Consider the following 22,214-nt stretch of genomic DNA (forward strand, 5'->3'; position numbering starts at 1 on the left):
GAAGATTGGCATAAATTTACAGACTATTTGAAAAGTAGTTGTGATGACCAAATTACATTTGTAGGTTCACAGGAAGTTTTGTAAGGTTAATAATTGGAATTATTGCTTTATTGAATGAAAAAGATGATGTTAGTTATGATAATTAAGGCAATATGAATTTAAGAAATGCAGAACAAATTATAAAAATGGAAGATCATCAGAGGTGCTGATGGAAGTCCAAAAGATTGTATAAAAGATGAAAGTTTGTGGAATGCATGTTAATTAATATGTTTGAAAATTAATAAAAATTATTTTTTTAAAAAAGTGATGGGAGCAGCTTATACAGCCCACAGAAAACAGGTCTCATACATTCCCAAGGACCGCAGTTCCATTTAAGCCAAGTTCAGTGGCTTATACCCAACAGATCTAACAAGGAATGCTTGCATCTCTTGGAAGAACATGACAGGGGTTCTGGAAGCGCAACACAACTATGCACTCCTGAAGCTGGCTTGTTTTCTCAACGGAGAAGCATTTCTTCCCCCTTCTGACAGATACACCATCTGCTTAATGAATTATAAACCATCCCCACCATGCAGCTGCACAAGATTTCCAACACAAAATTCTTTAGAAATGTAGCTGAATGTACTCTAGAGCTTCTTAGCATAAGCCACTAGTTCCTAATCCAGTAGTGGAATAATAGGATTTCACCCAAACAGCTAGATTAATTTCATGACACTCCTTAAATCATTCGTTCCCCTCTCTGGAAAATATTTCAGCATTCACGCAGCCCATTTCCCAAAAGGAAACCACCCCATGAAAAGATCCTGCAGTCCTTTCTGTTAAATTTTCCAAGAAATGTATCTTTTAACACTTCAGTTAACTCCCTGCTCTTCTGACATACGCACAAAATCTGAGAAAGCTGAGCTGGAAAGTTAACCCCGCAATCTCATATCCACTGTCTAGGAAGTAGGTGCCGCTGAACACAGTAGGACTTAGGGAGATCACTGGCCTGCTCAGTGCAGGAACCTCACAACTAAACATCCCTGACAGATGAGGGAATGGGGGAATATGTCAATTTCAGTTTGTCTCCGTTTCTCTCCCCTAAAACTCCTAATCTTAAATTCAGTTCTCTGCATTTCCATATCAGGTTGCAATTAAAAGAGAGACGTCCCTGTGGCAATTCACCAGCACTTTAGTGTGAATTTCTCCTAAAGCACACATTTTCCAAAACAAGTTTCCCTAATATAATGCATTTCTATATCTTAATTGTCACCAACATATGCATATGTATGTACCATTTCCCCCACCCTACACATTACTTGACATTGCAAAATTCAGACAAATGTGAATTTCAAAGATGACTGGGGGGAAAAATTGTCCAGTAGCACCTTAGAGACCAACTATGTAGTTCTGGGTATAAGCTTTTGGTATGGTTACCTTTAAACATGAACTGGGTTGAATTTCTCCTACATCCCTCCTAAGAGATGGCTATCCACGCCCTGCTTACCACCAGGTAAAAATGGATTGTATTCTAGATTTTCATTATGGCTTTTCTAGTTTTAGTTGTATAAGCACATAGCATTTAAGATTACTTAATGCAGGTTCAGAGCTCGGTGGAACTGGGGCGAGGAGAGAGGAATGGTGGAACAACGCTAGTGTACACACTGAAATGCAGAAGATCATGTTTGGAAGAGGAGGCAGGAACTATTGAGAGCACCAGACTAAACCACACAAATTGTAAAGTTGAAGCAGATGAAAAATAGCAACATAAAACTGTAGCCCTGATGCAAAGAATCGGTTGAGTGTCCTACTTACTAGAATTCTAAAGCAACAAGGACCAAGCATGTAATCAACATCTGAAGGTAAGGCATGGGGATTAGAAACAAATGCAAATATTGCTAGGGAATCTATTTACTATTCAGCTCATTTTACAGCCCACTCTATTCCTCAGGCTGAGGAAGCTCAGACTGGGGGAATTATATAAAGTCCACTCAAATGTAAAGACAAACAGGCTCCTGAAATAACCTCAGCTACTGAAATGTTTAAGAAGCTGAAACCATACATCATGGCAGAGCGTTTTCTTTGCATGCGGAAGATCCCAGGTAGGTCTGGGAAATGGCCCCACTGGAAAAAGAGTCACTGCCTGTCGAAAAAATTTAAGGACTATTTACAGAAATATTGTAAAATTAAGGAATGCTGAATGATGTTGGATTGAAACTGAGTGGTTTCTAGCTGTAATGATATAAAGGAACATGGATGAAAAAAAAGGGTTTGGATAGAAAATAAGGTGATATTATAAGCTGTAATGCTTTAAGTTAAGGATTTGCTGAACAAATAATCTGAAATGGAATACAAGAAGGGGAGGTATGAGGAGGTCAGAGAAATTTGTTATTGAAAAGTATGTTTTATGAACTATATGTTTTTTAATCTCTTTGTTTGTTTTTTGTTTGTATAAAAAATTGGAAACTTTAATAAATATCTTTAAAAAAAAAAAAAGAGTCACTGCCTGTCTTGTGTAGACTAGGGGTGGCCAGAACAGCCAATGGTCAGAAATGATGAGAGTAGCATTTCATCAACACCTGGAGGGTCTGCATCCCTGCTGCAGACCATTCTGATTTCTATTCATTTATTAGACACAGCCCAATGAGACAACAAGAACCCACCGACAACATAGGAATTGATATGGCTAACTTGACCTAACAACACACACATGCCCATGCAAACAAAACTCATTGCAGCCAACTGAAGTCAACCAACCATGCCCTGGACCCCCCAACCTCTCTCACCCCAAATGAAATTTGCCCTTTTTGTGGCTGCTGCACACGGAGGGGATGCTTTCACTGGGCTGCCCACAACAACCCCCTAGACCATCCTTTCTCAACCTGTGGGTCCTCAGATCTTGTTGAACTACAACTCCCATCACCCCTAACTAGCAAGGCCAGAGCTCAGGGATGATGGGAGTTGTAGTCCAACAACACCTGGGGACCCACAGGTTGAGAACCGCTGCCCTAAACAATGCATGCCAGTGCCAGCCACTGCTAGCTTAGATCCCCTAATCTGAGGAAGGGGAGTGGAAAAACAAAGAATTCAACCCCCTGCCATGTCTCTCCATGTAACATATGAAATATTCCAAGGAAAGTAATATAGGAAGTTGCTTTATATTGAGTCTGACCATTGGATCATCTGGCTCAGAGCTGTCCACACTGACTCTTGGTGACTCTCCAGGATTGCAGACTTGGTATTTCCCTGCCCTACCTGGAGATGCTAAGGATCGAATCTGGGTCCTCTTGAATGCCAAGCGGATAGAATCATAACACTGTAGTGTTGAAGAGGCCCAAGGCTCATCTATTCCAATCCACTGCAATACAGGAATCTCAGCTAAAGTATCCATGACAGATGGCCATGCAATCTCCGCTTGGAAACCTCCAAGGAAGGCGAGTTCATCACCTTCCATCAATGAGCCATGGCGCTTCGCTAAGTCAAGTAAACATTGTCCATTGAGGTCTGCTGTAGAAAATCTAAGGACTTCATGTAGACTATCTACGCCCACCTGGAAATGTTTTCTGCATAATCCATATGGAATCCAACCTGAGCTGACTCTGAGAGATTTAATAAATCATGATGTAGGATTTACCTAGTTTCCTTCTCAGTATGGGGCATATTCATTTGGGCGTGGGAGGACTGCATAAAACCTTTTGATTTACTGCAGTGCACTGTGGTTTGCTAGACAAGAGTGGCTCAGTTCCTTGGAGGGAAACCATGACAGTTAAAACTAAAACTAAAATGACTTCCTTTCTTTTTTTTTCTTTTTAACTCCCACAAGTGCTTGGGTACAGCAGATTTGTGGCTGTTTAGATTCATGACACCTGCAGTATGTGGTCAGAAAGAAAAGAAAAATCTGAGTAGGTGATATTATTTACCAGGGTGGGAGGTTTTGGAACCTCTTGCCAAGTGTTATTCTAGCCCACTGATAGGGTCCATGATGCCCATAAACTGAATATGGGGCAGGGGGTTCAGGGGATGGGAAATGATTGCAAAGCAGTCAGAACATAAACACAGGAAGGATCATTTGCTGAAATTTTTAAAAATTGTATTCAGTATTAATTTTCCCAGTAGTGATGTATAGTAGTGAGAGCTGGACCATAAAGAAGGCTGATCGCCGAAGAATGGATGCTTTTGAATTATGGTGCTGGAGGAGACTCTTGAGAGTCCCATGGACTGCAAGAAGATCAAACCTATCCATTCTTAAGGAAATCAGCCCTGAGTGCTCACTGGAAGGACAGATCCTGAAGCTGAGGCTCCAATACTCTGGCCACCTCATGAGAAGAGAAGACTCCCTGGAAAAGACCCTGATGTTGGGAAAGATGGAGGGCACAAGGAGAAGGGGACGAAAGAGGACAAGATGGTTGGACAGTGTTCTCAACATGAGTTTGACCAAACTGCGGGAGGCAGTGGAAGACAGGAGTGCCTGGCGTGCTCTGGTCCATGGAGTCGGACATGACTAAACGACTAAACAACAACAACATTAATTAAGAGAAATGTGAAGCGATCAATCCTTTTAGTTTTTGCTGATTACATTTTGTATAAAAACTCTGTTTCCAAAGCCAAAAGGCATAATTTCTTGGTTTGTACTTAGCATATGTTCTTTCTGGTGCCACTGAAGACCAGTGACAGCAGTATGAACTGAACTGAAATGCTGGGTAATGCCAAGGGAAATGGTGGTGGGGCTCCCAGATCCTGCTGCCCAGGGGCTTGGGGAGCTTCCTGTTTCTGAAACTACAGAGACAATAGACTGGATCCAAAGATTCCCTTTCTTTTGACAACCTCCTTCCCCAAACCCAAAGGAAACTTCTTAGCGTTGAATCAGACCATCGGTCCATCTTGCTCAGCAGCTCTCCAGGGTTTCAGATAGGAGTCCCAGCCCTATTTGGAGATACTGGGGACTGAACCTGAGACCTTCTGCATGCAAAGCAGGTGCTCTACCATTGAGCTGCTTAATGCTAATTTTCTTCCAATGGCCATCTTCTTGCGAGAAAATGAGTCTTTCTGTGATAGGAAGACTCCTTTCCTGCAAGGAAGGGAACCTTTGGAATCTTACCCGGTTTGCATTTTCAGCCAGCCCCTGTAGCTATGTTCTGGATCTTAGCAAGTGAAAGTTGATGTGCAGAAAGGAGTCAGTTTTGCTTTTCGGAGCAGGAAGAGGAAGGCATGAGACGAATCTCTGGTCAGTTGGCAACCCTAATTGCTGCAGCATCCCCAAGGAAGCATATTGATGCATAGCACATGGAGACCAAGACAGCCCTGTATGAATACCCCAAGCCCATAACGAGGGCTTATTTGCAGAATAAATGCCTCAATAAACACAAATTGTTCAATAGAGGCAGATCTGTGTTATGTCCAGGCTTGTACTGTTTGGAGGAAATGGGCTTTCAGGTAATTAACACTGTATTTTTCTTGTTTTGATTCTAGGAAGAGGAGACGAGAGAGATTTGGGGGAGGGGGGGAAAACAACCCCAAACAACAAGCAATGAATGATGGTCATGGTAATCCATTAGGAGTAAAAGGCTAGTGAGAACTGGGGAAATGGTAAAGGTAAAGGTAAAGTCCAGTTGCGGACAACTCTGGGGTTGCAGCGCTCATCACAGTTTTCCCAATCTTCAAATTGTATATTATGTCCTATATCTTGTGCCCATTGAATTTTAAATCTGTTTTCCAAATCTTCAAATCGTATATTATGTCCTATATCTTGTGCCCATTGGATTTCACCTCCTCACTCTTTTCTGGACTTCTAACCATATTCAGTATAGCAGAACATCAACATCTGGGGTGGAATTCTGAAGAGATGGATGCTCTTAGCATCTCTGCTAAATACCAGAGTCATATGAAGTTCCTGTTGGCCAGTCTGTCCTCCCTGGTCAATCACATGAAACGTCTGTGGTTCAGTTATCCACACAATTACATGGCAGGCAGCTGAGGGTGGAAGATCTGACAAAGTTTGGCACTGGCTTGCCAGCCCCCCCCCATTCTTTTCCCTACTTCTGAGAAATCTTCTGTCACATTGTGACCTTGGAGAGCTCAGGGATCAAAAACTCAGAAGCCTCTCAGACCATGTTATTCAAAATCTATTATGTCTCCCAATTGCTGGAAGCAACAGTCCGACAGCAAACAAACAACTCATCAGCCAGCAATTCAACATCAGCTCCTATCTAATTATCTTGCTGCGGACTTACATAAACCCCATTGCTACCATTTCACAGAACCATAGAGTCTTAGACGTGGACCCTTCTGGCTCTCCTAGGGGAAGTGACTGTTCAGAAGCTCCCTGCAAAATTACTTTAAAATGATAGCTTTGATGGTCATTAGCCATTAGCCACATAGCGCCCTTTTTGCTTCTGGGAAAAGCCCCAATGTTGATAAGCAATATGGTTCTTGATTCAAACAATGCAGATATAATAGTGCAAATTTAGAAGGTGAGTCACAATGGTTTTTAGTGGACATTGCAGAAAAGATATATAAACTTTCCAAAACCGTATGTGAACCGAATCACAGCTATCCTTCGAAATCTACACTTGATGAAATGGTTCTCCAGGCGGAGGTGTACAAAATGTTTATATTAGGGGAAAGCAGGCCAATACTGATGAAAATAACATTTATGGATGCGCTGCATTAGGGAAAATTACATAGAAAAACGAGTGCATGAGAAAAGTGCACTAAATCAATTCTTCAAATCAGGGTCATCTAGTCCAACGCCCTGCGATGCAGGAATCGTTTGTCCCAATATGGCGCTCAAACTCACAACCCTGAGATTAAAAGTCGTCTGCTTTACCGACTGAGCTATCCTAGCCACACTAGGCATATGACTACTTTCTGCAGGATGCATTGGGTGGCTGAGGCAGGAAACAGTTGCCCAGACTTCTGCTCTGTTGGGTGCATATTTAAAAGCAGGCCATCTGAAAACCCAGCTGTGCATTAAAGATAAAGGTAAAGGGACCCCTGACCATTAGGTCCAGTCATGACTGACTCTGGGGTTGAGGCGCTCATCTCGCTTTATTGGCCGAGGGAGCCGGCATACAGCTTCTGGGTCATGTGGCCAGCATGACTGAGCCACTTCTGGTGAACCAGAGCAGCGCACAGAAACTCTGTTTACCTTTCCGCCGGAGAGGTACCTATTTATCTACTTGCATTTTGATGTGCTTTTGAACTGCTAGGTTGGCAGGAGCAGGGACCGAGCAACGGGAGCTCACCCCGTCACGGGGATTCGAACCACCGACCTTCTGATCGGCAAGTCCTAGGCCCTGTGGTTTAACCCACAGCGCCACCTGCGTCCCACTGTACAAGGGTAATACTCATGAAACTGAGCCCAGTTTTGTCTCTGGTCCGAACCACCACTGGTATGCAGCCCCTGGAAGGCTGCTCACATAGGATTGTGGCCCTTTCCCTTTGGGTAACCCTGAAGTTGGACATACAGGCCACTCCCACTGATGCAACAGGCCACTCCCACTGATGCATTTCAGCAACTGGTATTCAGAGGCATTTTTGCCTCATACAGTCATTATGCTTAGAAGCCACCGGTTTTTATTCAGAAGAAAGAGACGTACTCCTTTTACTCAGAAAGTAACTCCGTGGGACTTACTTCAAGGTTAAGCGTGCACAAAGGTGTTGCTCTCAAGATGTTGTTGGACTCCAAATCCCATCAGCCCCGGTAAGCATGGTCAATGGGTGGAGGTGACTGGGGATATAGTTCAGAAACATTTGGCAAGCCAAAGGTTCCCCAGTAGTGGTGTATATGTATGCACTCTTGCCTATTATCTATTTATTTTGAATATTTGTACCCTTCAGGGGTATGTTTTCATTTTGGAATGTATTAAAAACACAGCTTTTCAATGCTTTTCTATGTATTTCTCTGTAAAATATGCATTTTGCATGCTCCCCCTTTATATAATATACATATTTATGTGCACCTTTTACATACCACCGTGCTACAAAATTTGGAGAAGTGCGTAATCCAGGCATAGGCAAACTTGGCCCTCCAGATGTTTTGGGACTACAACTCCCACCATCCCTGACCACGGGTCCTGTTAGCTAGGGATGATGGGAGTTGTAGTCCCAAAATACCTGGAGGGCCGAGTTTGCCTGTGCCTGGCGTAATCCAACTATAAGCACATCTGGGAGCGTTGGGAAAGGCTGGGTTGCTGGAAATAAGTGTGCTGAACAAGTTGATCTCCCATCTGTAGTGACACGGCCTGCCCTGTACACGCTAAGCTTAATTTGCTACTCTCAGGTGTGCTGCCCCAGTAAGTAAGATTCAGCAGCCAGCTCAGTTGGCTTCTCTGTACATGGAATTGTGTTGAGGATGGCTGTGGTGCTAGAAGCCGTTCCAGTCCTGCATTCATGCACCCTGGGAAAGCCACCTCTAATTTGTTAAGGATAGAGGTGCAGAGATGCAAACAGCCTGTGAAAATGACAGAAAGAAGCCTTAAGTAGAGCCAAGGCAGAACAATGGAACCTCCAGGGAGTGGCTGAATTAGCTGCCTGGATATTGTGCCTTCATTATGAGCTTGGCGGCAACCCCGCCTCCCCCAATAATGTCTATCACCTTGCTGAGTTTTTTTTAGCTTCCCTGTCACCCTTTTGCAGCCGTTGGCACTGATGGAAACTTCAGAAAAGCTGTTTGGAAAACTACACCCCGCTAACAAATGGAACATAAAAGAACGAGATGTGCTGTTTTGATGAAACATTTCCCACCACTGACAACTTAGCCCCTTTGTTCTCTCTTGCCAGTGCTGCCGACTGTGTCCTAAGTGCATATTTAAAAGCAGGCCATCTGAAAACCCAGCTGTGCATTAGGCTCTTTAAATCTTTCAGGAACTTTGTGGCCACAGCTACTGCCTTTTCACATTCTCCTCCTTTGGGTTGATTACTTTTATCCTTGCTGACGCTTCCCATCTGCAGGAGCCAGCAACTCACAAAGAAAACAGCCCCACCAGGGTACCAGAAAGTGGACAGCAACTCCACTAAAAGGCTATTTCCTAATTTGAATGTCCTCCTAGCTTGGAACACATCACTTGTGTGCTTCATCTGTCCCTTCTTCCACCACCACCCCCTGTCGCTGTTTCAGTATTTTAGAAGACAGGAGAACAAAAGAAGCAGTGCCCATTATTTCTAAAAGCAAGGCTATTTTTTTAGAAAACTGAAATGTCAAAGCCCCAGAGTTCAAGCTGGTAGAAGCCAGATCAACTGCTTAAGGTTGCAGTTCAACATGCACTGACCTGGAAGAAAGTTCCATTGAATGCAGTGGGACTTACTTCTGGGTAAACATGCGCAAGATTTCTCTGTGGGATTCCGAACCACAGGCATAGCCAATGTGGTGCCCTCCAGACGTTGATGGACTACAACTCCCATCATCTCTGGCCATGCTGGCAAGGGCTGATAGGAGTTGTATTCCAGCAACAACTGCATTTGTAACAATGAACGCGTCTCAAAGCCCTGAATTAGATGGAACAATGGCCTGACCCTTTATAGGCCAACATCATACGTTCAGTCTCCTAAAAATACTGTGGAACGTATAAAGCTTGAATGAAAAGGCCTCTGTAGCTTTGAGATTTCAAACTACGCCCACAACATATTTGGATGGGAGATATACCAAAATACCCGCAAACCACCTTTTGTGTATCTGTGCCCAGGGACAAGTGGAAAATATTTTCCACCATGTTCTGAATGAGCCCTCAGGGTATAGAGTGGTATATAAATTCAATTGATGATGATGATGTATAATTATCCTAAGGATTGGTTTCTCAAATGAATTTCCCAGAGAGTTTTATTCCCTTGAATAACTGGAAGAAAACAGGTATTTGTTGACGGGGGGAGAGGAATACAGTATATGTAAGATTTCTACATTTGCCCTGGCAACCCAATGGATCTGACAAAATTTCATTGCACAACATGTGGTCTTCTGCGCTGAGGCCCACATAGGTTAAAATGTGCTTCTATCCTGTTTGTATTTCTGTGATAGCAAATGACTGTTTCAATGCCAAGCGGGAACAAGCTTATATTCACAGATACTTGCATCATTTGCGTAACCTGTTATATACAAGTCTCTTGGTACCCGGCTAATTCTCTCCAAACCCAGGTGAGGTGTGTGTGCTTCTTGCTGTGATGTTTCCCCATGAACATTCTTTTGGGCCCAGGGACATTATATGTACTTAGTTTCTGTCAGCTGGCTTTCTATAATTTAATTCCCTGCTTTTCAATCAGTAAGACTCCCAGGGCGGCTCACTGGGCAATTAAAAATGTGCAAACAATAGAGCCGAAAACAAACAGCGCAAACGCAGTACAGCAGCGCAGAAGACAAAAATAAAGCAAAGAGGAACTGAGCAGTGTGAGGGGAGAATAAAACAGAGCGGGAGGGAGGGAAATTGTGACCTTCCAGGAGGCTTTGTTTTCCCCAAAGATCTACCGTATTTTTCGCTCTATGACACACTTTCCCCCTCCTAAAAAGTAAGGGGAAATGTGTGTGCATCTTATAGAGCGAATGCAGGAGGGAGGCTCTGCTCAGCGCTCCCTTTACAGAGCCGCGTGGAGTGTGTGTGTGGCTCTTCGGGGCTTTTCCCCGAGGAGGGAGAAGGGCTGCCCTTCTCTCTGCCATGGCTCTTGGGGGTGTCTTTCTCCCGCTGTCTGGGAGAGGCTGCGCACGCAGTGGCATAGCGTGGGTTGTCAGCACCCGGGCAAGGCAAGTAATTTGCGCCCCCTAACCAGTGGATCTAGGTAGGGGCAGAGAGCTGCGAGTGCGAGCGCGCGCCCCCCAGATGTTGCGCCCGGTGCGGCCGGCCCCCCTGCACCCCCACGCTACGCCACTGTGCGTGCGGCTATCCCATAAGCCAGGACAGCAAGAGGCTATCCCAGAAGCCAGGTCCCTCTTGCTGTTCTGGCTTCTGGGATTCAGAATTTTTTTCTTCTTGTTTTCCTCCTCCAAAAACTATGTGCATCTTATGGTCTGGTGTGTCTTATAGAGCGAAAAATACGGTATGCCTTTCCCAATGCAAGGCAGTGGAAAGATCTTCATTGCACCCCCAAAAAATACGTGAGGAGAGGGAAGAAGTCCACCCTCACCAATGACCCTTGGGTGTTTGTGACATTTTCTCCATCTTAATCTTTCCTGGGGATTTATGCTATTTTTCCCCTTAGAAGGGGCTAATTAGGCTTCCTCAACCTCAGCCCTCCAGATTTTTTGGCCTACAGCTCCCATGATCCCTAGCTAGCAGGACCAGTGGTCAGGGGTGATGGGAATTGTGGTCTCAAAACATCTGGAGGGCACAGGTTGAGGAAGCCTGGGCTAACAGCAGCCCCAGAATGCAACTGTGGGTGAATTCCTATAGCAAAAAGGAGGCAAAACCAATCTCTTCCAGTTTTGCCCCAAGAAAAACAGACCAAGTAATATGATTCTGTGTTGGTTGGTACTGCGCTCCAATAAAATTTCAGTTACAGATAGGTAGCCGTGTTCGTCTGCCATAGTCAAAACAAATTTTTTTTTTCCTTCCAGTAGCACCTTAAAGACCAACTAAGTTAGTTCTTGGTATGAGCTTTCGTGTGCATGCACACTATACAAGATCTCACAGTAGCTGTTTACTCCAAAGGAATTTCAGAAATAGACTGGAAAGAGAAGCTGCTGAATTGCAACTCATTACCAAACTTAAAACCATGGAGAGACCTGGTCTGAACAAAGACATTGGATTCTTATCTCATTATACATGACAAAGCCATTTTTCACCTTCTCACCCCTTGCTTTTTCCTGTAAGACCTATTGCAGTCGTTAAGAGTCGTCAACAGGCTCATCACAGCTATCTGCCAATCACCCATTCCCACCACCCTTCTGAGTAATACCCCTCCCCACCTTCTCACTATATAGAAGGATCTGGCAACTTCTGTTTCAGTGTATCTGAAGAAGTGTGCATGCACACGAAAGCTCATACCAAGAACTAACTTAGTTGGTCTTTAAGGTGCTACTGGAACCAATAAAATTTGTAAGTCTGTTGCAATCACTGAGAAATGTTGGGATTGTTTGGTGTAATTCACTGCGTTCCCAGAGCCTGTATTCATGTGACTATTTTCTGACTGAAGTTTCCACCAGCTGTTAGTATAAGCCGTGGTGGTAAGTCTATTTTAAGAAGTTTGCTAAGTGCATGTACCGCCGGCAGCACTATGTGGAATATGCGTTGTTCTGGAAAGGGAGTAGAAAGCTTCTAGAACCTGATTCCCAACAAAGTCACCCTCATATCAATTTCTTTCATCTAAAATCCAGGCATCTTGTACCAGGGTGGAAAGTTTTTCATTTGGGGCAATCTTAAGAGTAACAATTTTCAAAATCCGAGGTGTTATCTTCTTAGGGACACAAATATTAGAGGAAGAGTGTGGCATAGTCCTTAGATTTTTGGACTAGCTCAGTAGAGCACATGCTTTGCAAACAGAAAGTCCAAGGTTCAAATCCCGGCATATGCAGGTATTATTATTATTATTTAAATTTGTATACTGCCCTATACCCATAGGTCTCAGGGTGGTTCAAAGCACTTAACAGCCACTGCCAGCCAGTGTGTAGACAGCCGTTAAATTAGACAACAGGGGTGATTGGAATGTCTATATATTTGGACCCAAAATCAGACACTTTTCTGGAAATTGGTAACTTCTGGCACTCACAAGGCTGTCACCCCCTTATCCTCACAAATTCCTCCTAACCTTCGGGTCTCATTCTTTCAGTCTTTGTATGAGGACGCTGAACCTCTGTTATGGAATTATTTGGACCCTGAGCTTCTTGAAGAAGCCAGAGGTAAAAATCTAACAGGCTGTGTATCCCCCATGGATTTACTACCGGATCTTTCGGTTTGCATTATGTGGCCCAGTCTACACACCCTTCAGAATATGATAGTAAAACAGATCATGCCACTCTAGACTGCAGGCGGGGGGAAATCATATTTTTGAATGCAAGGGGTGGGGTTCACCTGACACCTTCATTGTACACCTTTAGGAGCCAGGTGAAAACGTTCCTCTTCGACCAGGCCTTGGGCTGATTAACATCCTACACCCTTTTAAATGTGTTTGTGCGAGGGGGGGTGGAGGGGAGTTATTGGTTTGTTCTGTTCTTTCTATTGTATTTTGTGTTCCAATCATGTATTTTTATGCTGTGAGCTGCCCTGAGATCTATGGATGAAGGGCATTATAGTGGTACCTCGGGTTACATACGCTTCAGGTTACAGACTGCGCTAACCCAGAAATAGTACCTTGGTTTAAGAACTTTGCTTCAGGATGAGAACAGAAATTGCACGCCCGTGGCACAGTGGCAGCAGGAGGCCCCATTAGCTAAAGTGGTGCTTCAGGTTAAAAACAGTTTCAGGTTAAGAACAAACCTCCAGAACAAATTAAGTTCATAACACGAGGTACCACTGTATATAGATTTAATAATAATAATAATAATTGCTAGTAGTAAGTAGTAGTAGTAGGAAGAAAAACTAGCACAGCAAGAACCCATCTGGTGGTGAAACTTTCCACCCAATGCATTAGTTTTCTAATTGCAGGGAGTTATGGATGTATGTTCAAAAATGGCATCCTTCACTTGCAGTAAGATTTGATACACTCTACGCTATTGCCTTTAGGGAGCCACCTTGTAATGCAGTTTGTGCAAGCAGGCCTCAGAAACAAGATCAGGGTGGAGGTATCAAGGTCAGATTGCATGGCACATTGATAAAAGGAACGCTACCTAATCTTACAAGTGGTCTCTCCACTCCCATTATCCACAAGAGCTAGTAATCTGCTCTGATTCAAATGAAAGGCAAGGATCTCTAATTGCCACATTTAGCACCCTGTGTCAAATTTCAGTCCTTGCCTGAGAGGGAAGGAGAAAAAGCGCTGTCAGTGGTGTCTGGTGCTCGTTGGGACCAGTAGGGTGGAAGGCAGGGAGCTCAACAATAACTGGAATCAGAATCAGTGACTACAGCCAATTTTGTGTTGGGATACTGCCAGGGAGATAAAGTCCATCTGAGCCCCCAAGCCGGCTGCCGGACAATCCATCGATCTCCCGTGGACGCGCAGTATCAGCAATTAGCAACACGAAGCCTCAGAAATAGATTGCCACATTCTTAGGCTGGTGCACACTCTATCAGCAGAATTCACACAGCGAAAGATGCACAGCAGGAGAGCATTTTTCCAAGTTTATTCAGCGTTGATCAGAACAAAGAAAAACATGACTGCCTGCTTCCGTATGCTCAGGCAACAACAGAAACGAAAGCTAAGACACAACAGAAACATCCTGTGAAACAGGAAATACGCAGACTCTGTGACCCACAGCCTGCTCCCTTTTAAGGAGGAACCGAAATATCCTAACATCTTGTCTCTTTCTTCCTCTCTGCTGAGCTCCAATCTGCTTTGCATCCAGTCTCTGGTACTTTCTCCAGAAGGAGCTGACCAGGGTTCTGATCACCTGCAACTTGCCTATTCTCTTTCTAAGTATCACCAGTACCCCTCTGCAGTCCTCACCTATTGGATCTCTCAGGCGCACCTACAGTCTATACTGGAAACCACCAATCCAGTAAGGGGTTTGTGAGAAGTAATAAAACCACCCCCTTCCTCTATATCACAACAGATTTTAATGGGAAGCCAATCCTGGCCGAAAAGCAGAGTTCAAAAGAGACACACGCAATAAATAAATAAAAATGTGCCACATAGATCCAGAGATCAGAAGCAGAGTTATCAGCACAAGCAGCATGGCAGGGACTCTCTCCTGGACACTGCACAACTTATCTGTTCCTAGAGGCAGCAATGTCCACCATCGCTGTACATCCCCCACAGCACTTTTGCCATGCCCCCTCCATACAGCATCACTCAGCTATCAGTGAACTGACTGCCCCACTGATGTTTTGCAAGAACAGTTCCCCATTAGTTCTCCTGACCCGTCGCATCCAGAAGAAACCAAATTGAGATCATTAAGCCACACGCCGAGGTGCAGTTTTTCCTCCCAGCGGGGCGTCCTCATTTCCCTCTCCCTGTCATGCCGACATATTCTTAAGAGCCCATGCTTAATTGGATCTTTGTAAGGTCATCATCTGAGTTAGTTCCACCATGAGCAATCACCACTACTGGGGGGTTGACAAATTGCCTTCCTCCAATTTGCAGTCTTCAAGATGGAGGTGGGGCGGAGAGCGGTGGAAAATGAGAAAAGGACGTACTTAAGGAGGGGTTTGCTGTTAAGAAAGACTGGGGGCTGCCTCCCTCCCGCTCATCAAAACTGCCCAGAGTTTGTGCATAAAGTGAGAGAACCATAAAGCATGTCAAAGCTCTTAATTCCTTTCTCTCAAAAGAACCTCTTTACACATACATAATTTTTCGTTCTGTGGAACTACACTAGCCCCTCTTGTATATGGTTACCAGATTGTTTTCAATGAATCCGGGGACCCTTTTCTTTTTTTTGAAGCTGAGTAGCAACAGGGAGTCAGTAGTGGGAATGGTGAGGCAAAAGACCCTAGGCCCAAGCACACATGCATATTGTATAAAGGTGCAAAGCTCTTCTTTCGCACCCTGTGAAACATAAATGCGCAGAGTTTTTTTAAAAACTGGACAACTGCGCGTGCCTGTGACTCCCGAGCCTTCCCCCTTTGTTTTGACAGATCAGGGGAGGATCGGGAGTCATGGGCAGGTGGCCGTTGCCCAGGAGGGGCCAGCCTTTTAGCACAGTTGGGTCTGGCTGGCTTCAGGAGCTGCTCGCTGCCGTGGCACAGGAAAAATGGCGGGCACCACAGCAGCGAGCAGTTCCTGAAGCCAGCCAGACCCAACTGCGCTAACAGGCTGGCTCCGGGCTGCTGAGGCTGCCGCTGCCATGATTCCTGGGGACAGATTTGTGATTTTGGGGACATTCCAGGGACGGAATTTGTCCGGGACAGATTTACAAATCTGGGGACTGTCCCCGGGAACTGGGGATGTCTGGTAATCCTACTCTTGTAGTGTGTGGCAAATGCTATTCGGAAGCCCCCAGCTGTGGTGGTAGAATACATCAAGCGGGATTAGTGGCCACTGTAGAGCATCTATGAGAATCCCAGCTGCTGGTGAACAGAAGCTGCCTCTGGCTGTAGAGGAGAACATGGCAAGTAGCCACTAATAGCATCCATGAGTTTGCTCAATCCTCTTTCAAAGCCAACCGAGTTGGCATTCATCACTGCCTCCTGAGGGAGTGCATCCCCTAGTTTAGCTCTGCACCCCACCCTTTGGCCTCTATTTATGATGGATCTGGTTGCTGTGGGCTGAGGAGGAATTCTACCCTGAATGGAACCTGGGATCTTGGCATTTTGCCTTATTCATAGCATTCTGTCCTCATCTTATGCACAGTGTTCCATCATATCTTAACTGGTTCTGGTGGTGCGTTAGCCAAGGGCTGTAACTAGTGGGTGAGCTCCCTGCATAGCCCCACAGGGCATCCCCTTAAGAGTCCTTGGGATTAAGGGCTGGTGGGTTAGCCGATCTCAGGACCAGCACACAGCTACGTTCCCAGGTTGCAGGCGACAGGCAGGTGGAGTACTCCACACCACTGGTTGTCCTAAAAACAAAGGTCTGACTCCCTATGTCAGCTTCCTGCACTCCTACGATCTCGGCACATGGGCAGACCTATAAGCAAAGAAGCACTCCTTCTTTGGGTTCCCAAGCCATTTAGGGAAAACGCAATCATGCTGTTTGTCACTGTCATATGAAGAGCACTGCAGGATCAGACAAAAGGCCCATGCTCTCTCCTACTATGACCAACCAGCTGCTTACTGAACGTTCACAAGCACTCTTGGAAGTGAAACAGCACTCTTCTGTTTAAACATACTGCCTCTGATACTGGAAGTAGTATATATTATAAGTCACTTTGGGATGCTTCATGGAAAACGATGATGATGATGATGATGATGATGAAGCCATCGTGGCCAGTAGCCTTTGACAACCTCATTCTCCATCAGTTCAATTCTCTAGTTCCATTTTCTCTGCTGATTTTTGTTTGTTTGTCATTTTGTCATATTGCATCCCTACCTGACATAGAGGGAACGTTTCTGATTGGTTCGCAGGGAGCCGGATCCAGAACTCATGCTGTGATTCATCATCTGTTCACGCAGGTCATGGATTTTGGCCTCAAATCGAGCGTACTCTGAAAAATAATGCAAATAGATCAATCAATTAATGAACCCTTTGCAATCACCAGCTCATCATTACACCCCCCTTTTTCTTTTAGTGAGACTGATTAAACATGGAAGACTGTGATCATGATAAGGTCGGACCACTTGCCAAGAATCTGGGCCAATTTATCAGTCTGCATATTTAATGTCATTAAGAAGAATGTGAACAGTCCACCACATTTAAAAACAAATAGATATACAAAGTTGCTAAACAGCAATCGCCACGAAAAGAAAGGCTAACTCAATCCTCCAGCAAAATATCACACTGGAATTGGCTAGGCACATGATAAAAGCTGTGTAACGGCAAAGGCTCTGAAGTTTAATGGACTAATCAATTAAGTGATGCAATGAATCAAGACCTAATCACATATTAAGCTGTAATCACTAATGAAGATCTGACATCAATTAAATATAGGGACGGCAGCAAGCAACGATTCCAGCATTCAGTGTGGGGGAAAGAACACAAGAACATAAGAAGCTCCCTGCTGAATGAGGCCAGTTGCCCATCTAGTTCAGCACCCATGAAAATCTGTTTCTGCCCATTCACAGCCCCCATCTCCAGCCTATTGCTACCTGAATTGATTCAGTCCCTAGCTCCAAGGCTCAGGAAAGAGGCAGAAAGGCTGGATGCTCTCTCTGTCTCCCCTCCTAAATATTTGCCTTGTACCCCCACAAAACACCCCGGTCTGGGGCTAAAGGGAGCCTAAAGGAGTGTGTGGTTGCACTGTGCTTGTGAGCCTCTGGCAAGACTGGCCTACCTAGGCTGGCTGTTGCAGAAAGGTGGGAGAAATATATAGGCGTGTGCTGTCAGAGAAGCTTCTGGTGGTTATGAAGCCATCACTGATTCACACTTCACTTCTATGAAGCCCCACCTAGATGTGGGGCAGCCCCATGTAGTAAGGAGCTACAGCCTTCCTCAAAGTCTTTGCTATTCCCATTTCCGATGCCTGCTAGTGCAACCAGCGCATACAAAGATTATGTGGTCCGTTGCAGGCAAAACAGTCCAAATGTGAGATTGATGGCGGACCATAGTTGCAACATCTACTTTGCATTTTCTTCAGGATCACTTCTGCAGTAAAAGAAAGCCAAGCGGGCAGCCACTACATCCAATCCAAATAACTTTCTTGTGCTAGCCATTGGCCGTGACAAATCTGAATAAAAAAGAAGACAAGCAAAAGGGGTGTCGCGCTACATATAATGGTCTTTATTTAGATCTCTGTGTCTCCCTTACAGTTCAATGCTATATTGTCCAGGGTCATCTTTCTGATTTTTTTGGCCATCAAAGCAAAAAATGGTGACTTTATGAGCCACTGAAGTGTTTACATCACTAAGAAGCCAAAGGACCTTCTCTGCAGGGAAGAGACATCTTTTCTGTACGGAGAATGGTAAGCCTCCTGGGTCCAATGTATAGTGGGCAATGTAGTAATCTGTGCAAGATGTCTTCCACCTGTGGTTGCTCACATATACAGAGTCTGTCTTCATACAGTACCCTGTTATATTGTCCATCTAGGATGCCAGAGCGCATAGCTTGAAAACGCAACTCAGTAAAAGCGAATCTAAGTGAGGCTGGCTGGAGATTTGACAGCCACTACACAAAGTCTCTGTGTCTTCATATTTTCTTCCTTATCACATTAGGTAACATTCCCTGATATCACACTGACTAAATGACCGCAGGAAAGAACCAAAGTGGAGAAATTAAGTAACTTACACACTCTACCTAACTAAATGCATAAATTACGTTGTCATTACATTATTCCAACCCATTCATTTCAATGAAAAGGCAATGCAATGCATATTGGGGTGGATGGGTGGTGGAGATGGAAGCCGTGATCGATTACATATCATTTGCAGACCAAAAGCAACCACGGGAAATACCGATCAAATTTGCTGCACTGATTTCCATTCCAGACATAGGACATGGAAGGTATAAGCAAACATCAGCAATTTTTGTTTCTCCTTTCGTCACAATCCTTTGACCTCTCCACCCGCAGGTTCCCCATCACTTCCCTGCTACATGGAGTGGCGTGTCCACTGGCCCCACCCTGGTCCCACTAGCCTGGAGATGTACTAAATCAGTACAGTGGTACCTTGGTTCCCGAACAGCTTAGGTGTCAAAGAGGGACAGAGGCCAGTGTTGCCCACAGCACCCCTGACCATCATGCAAGACACCCCAAGGTACCATGGCACACTGGTTGAAAAACCACTGCATTAGCCCATAACTGGCAAAATTTGACCACCACAATTACAACTGCGTCCCTGTGGATTTGGTTTCTAAGCTACACTATTTCAATGATTTCGAATTCCTATTCTCCCCTGCCCCCTACTTTTTCACCATCTGCAGCATTTCCAGGTTCAGATGGCAGCTCCGGATCTCTGTCCACAAATCTCCTATCATGTGAGAACATTTTTATTTGAAGGCTCATGAAGACAGTACTCTTGAGCATGTGCTGATAGACTGCCCTCTTCCCATCACCACCAAGGCCATCACCTTCCTCACGCTAGCCTGTACGTGCAAGGAGAGAATAGTCCTTCTCTCTTTCTCATTCTGAAAGTCTTAAGAGCCGAACTTCACTTCTACAGAAAGCTTGAAACTCATTTCCAGAGGACTCTCTTTGTAACATCTGAAGTGGCTCATTGTCTGTACCTTGTCCCTTGACTGCAGATGTTCTAGCTAGCTTAGCTAGCTTTAGTTCTATATAAAGATCTTTCATTTTCAGCACAGCCTTTCTCTTTAATAAATAATGTAGAAATTCCATGCAAGTAGACGTGGGAGTTGACATCTATATTTAGACTCCAATGGGCAGAGTGAGGAGTAAGATCAAAAAGCTAAGTCTTGGATAATGCAGCATCAGATGATCGGCAGTTTCCATTCTGAGCAGAATTGAACTCCCACATGAACTTGAGCAATACAGTATTTCTTTGCTCTAGACCCCTGCCCAGCCCAGTTCACGTGGATACACCCTGCGAGACTGCATTTCTGTTCGAGGATGTGCAAAACCTCTCACTTGAGCTTCAAGGTTATTTCTTCCTTCTTATATCAGCATGACACCACACATTTGGAATACCTCTTTGCAACAGTGGATTTGAAATTTTCACAACATGGATCCGAATCACTAATACACAGGGCATACAGTATGTCTTAAGAGCCACAATTGTGCAGCATGTATTCACTTTGTTTTTCAATGCTATTTCTCCTATCTGGCATTGCGTGGTCAGAACATTTATCTGCAAAACCGTATCTGAACAATTGCACAAATCACCGCTTCACATGGCATGTCCAGAACTGAGCATCAGGTTGATCCTTCAAAGGGACAGTTGTATATTTTGCTGTTTTGCAACTTTGAACCCACTGATAGGCATTGAGATGCAGGATTCCTAAACCCAGAACTGGAGTACAGCTCAGTGTGAATTTCAAAAAGATGGCTGTGCTTTAGTGCACATATTGTTTTAGAATGTGAAAATTAGGCAAGTTCACCGTTAAATGCAAACTGTCTCTCCTCCAGCCCTGATCACAATTGCCTGAGCTGAGAAGGTGCTCAAAGGATTTTTATTCTTTCATTCTTAGCCTTGCAGAGCCACTCTTCTGCACTAGGCTCCAGTTGGCAGACTTCAGGACTCTAATTAAAAAACCCCAAGATGATCTTGCAAGTCTCAAGTCTGCCCACTACTGTTGCAAATAATGAAGCCAATTTCTTTTCAGTGTGGGAAGGGAATTAGCCACTGAAGCAGCCGAAGGATCTTGTGACAGGACCACCCACTTAAAGTGATATTGCTTTCTGAATTTATCCCAAACCAAGATATTAAAAGCACAGGATATCTGATGGAGGTGCAGGGAGGGAACTGAGATGCATAACCCTGTGATGACAAAGCACATTTTAGTGATTGAATCACATTGCTATTTTTCTTTCCCCTCTTTCCCACCTCCTCTTCTCTCTTCCTGGATCCATTAAATCAGGGCTGGGAAACCTGTTGTGGGAGTCCAATGACACCTGGAGGGTCACAGTCTCCCCATTTGTAATATAAATGGTTCATGGAGAAGGGCTGGAGCTCAGTGGGACAGCATCTGCTTTGCATGTATAAGGTCCCAGGTTCAACCCCTGACAGCTCCAGGGAGGTCCTCAAAGAGGGCACATATCTGAATATGTTAATTTAGATATATAGCTGCCAATTTAAAAAGGAGAAAAACCATAGGTCTGACTGTAGTGGGGACCAGGGGACCAGTTGGCTCAATGCACTGTCTAGCTGCTGCTAATTGTACAATGATTCTTCAACATCAACTTCGTTGGACTGGTCATGTTGTGCGGATGCCTGATGATCGTCTTCCAAAGCAACTACTCTATTCTGAACTTAAAAATGGAAAGCGTAACGCTGGTGGTCAACAAAAGAGGTTTAAAGACTGTCTCAAGGCAAATCTTAAAAAATGTAGTATAAACACTGACAACTGGGAAACACTGGTCTGCGAGCGCTCCAGTTGGAGAGCAGCCTTTACCAAAGGTGTCATGGGCTTTGAAGACACTCAAACTCAGGACGAAAGGGAGAAACGTGCTAAGAGGAAGGCACGCTTGGCAAATTGCACACCAGGATCAACTCCCACCCAGAAACCAATGTCCACACTGTGGAAGGATGTGTGGATTCAGAATTGGCCTCCACAGTCACTTACGGAATCATTGTTAAAACCGTGTTTATGAAAGACAATCTTACTTGGCTACGAGTGATCGCCAAAGAAGAAGAAGAATTGTACAATGTTAAGACCCTTCTTGCTCTCTCTTCAGATGGTCCTTTGCCTTTAAACCAGACTTGGACCAGATGACCCTTCAAGCAGAGGATGCTTCGAAACAAAGGACTGCCCTCTGCGAAACAGGGCGCACAGCCACCCCAGCTGAATGTGCTACTTTGAAATCATCAAATATGGAAGTTAGAGAACGTTTGGTGCAGCACTGTTCTAAATGCAGCACATCTCCACTTAATTCGAGTGTTTCTTAAATCGGAGTAAATATAGATAACTATTTACAAAATGGGAAATTACACGGCATATGTAACCAGCTGGTG

General features: G+C 44.5%; 1 protein-coding gene across 28 annotated transcripts in view; it reads right to left on the reverse strand.

Moving 5' to 3' along the window:
- The window catches only part of DLG2 (discs large MAGUK scaffold protein 2), an 891,570-nt gene that overhangs the window by 61,680 nt on the left and 807,676 nt on the right, over positions 1-22,214 (reverse strand). For all 28 annotated transcript variants that reach the window (XM_053385482.1, XM_053385478.1, XM_053385484.1 and 25 more), the window contains one exon: positions 17,023-17,137. In XM_053385482.1, the coding sequence (XP_053241457.1) occupies positions 17,023-17,137 (115 nt within the window). The remainder of the gene's footprint in view (positions 1-17,022; positions 17,138-22,214) is intronic.

Source organism: Podarcis raffonei, chromosome 4, assembly GCF_027172205.1.
Source record: "Podarcis raffonei isolate rPodRaf1 chromosome 4, rPodRaf1.pri, whole genome shotgun sequence".
In the NCBI taxonomy this organism is placed as follows: domain Eukaryota; kingdom Metazoa; phylum Chordata; class Lepidosauria; order Squamata; family Lacertidae; genus Podarcis; species Podarcis raffonei.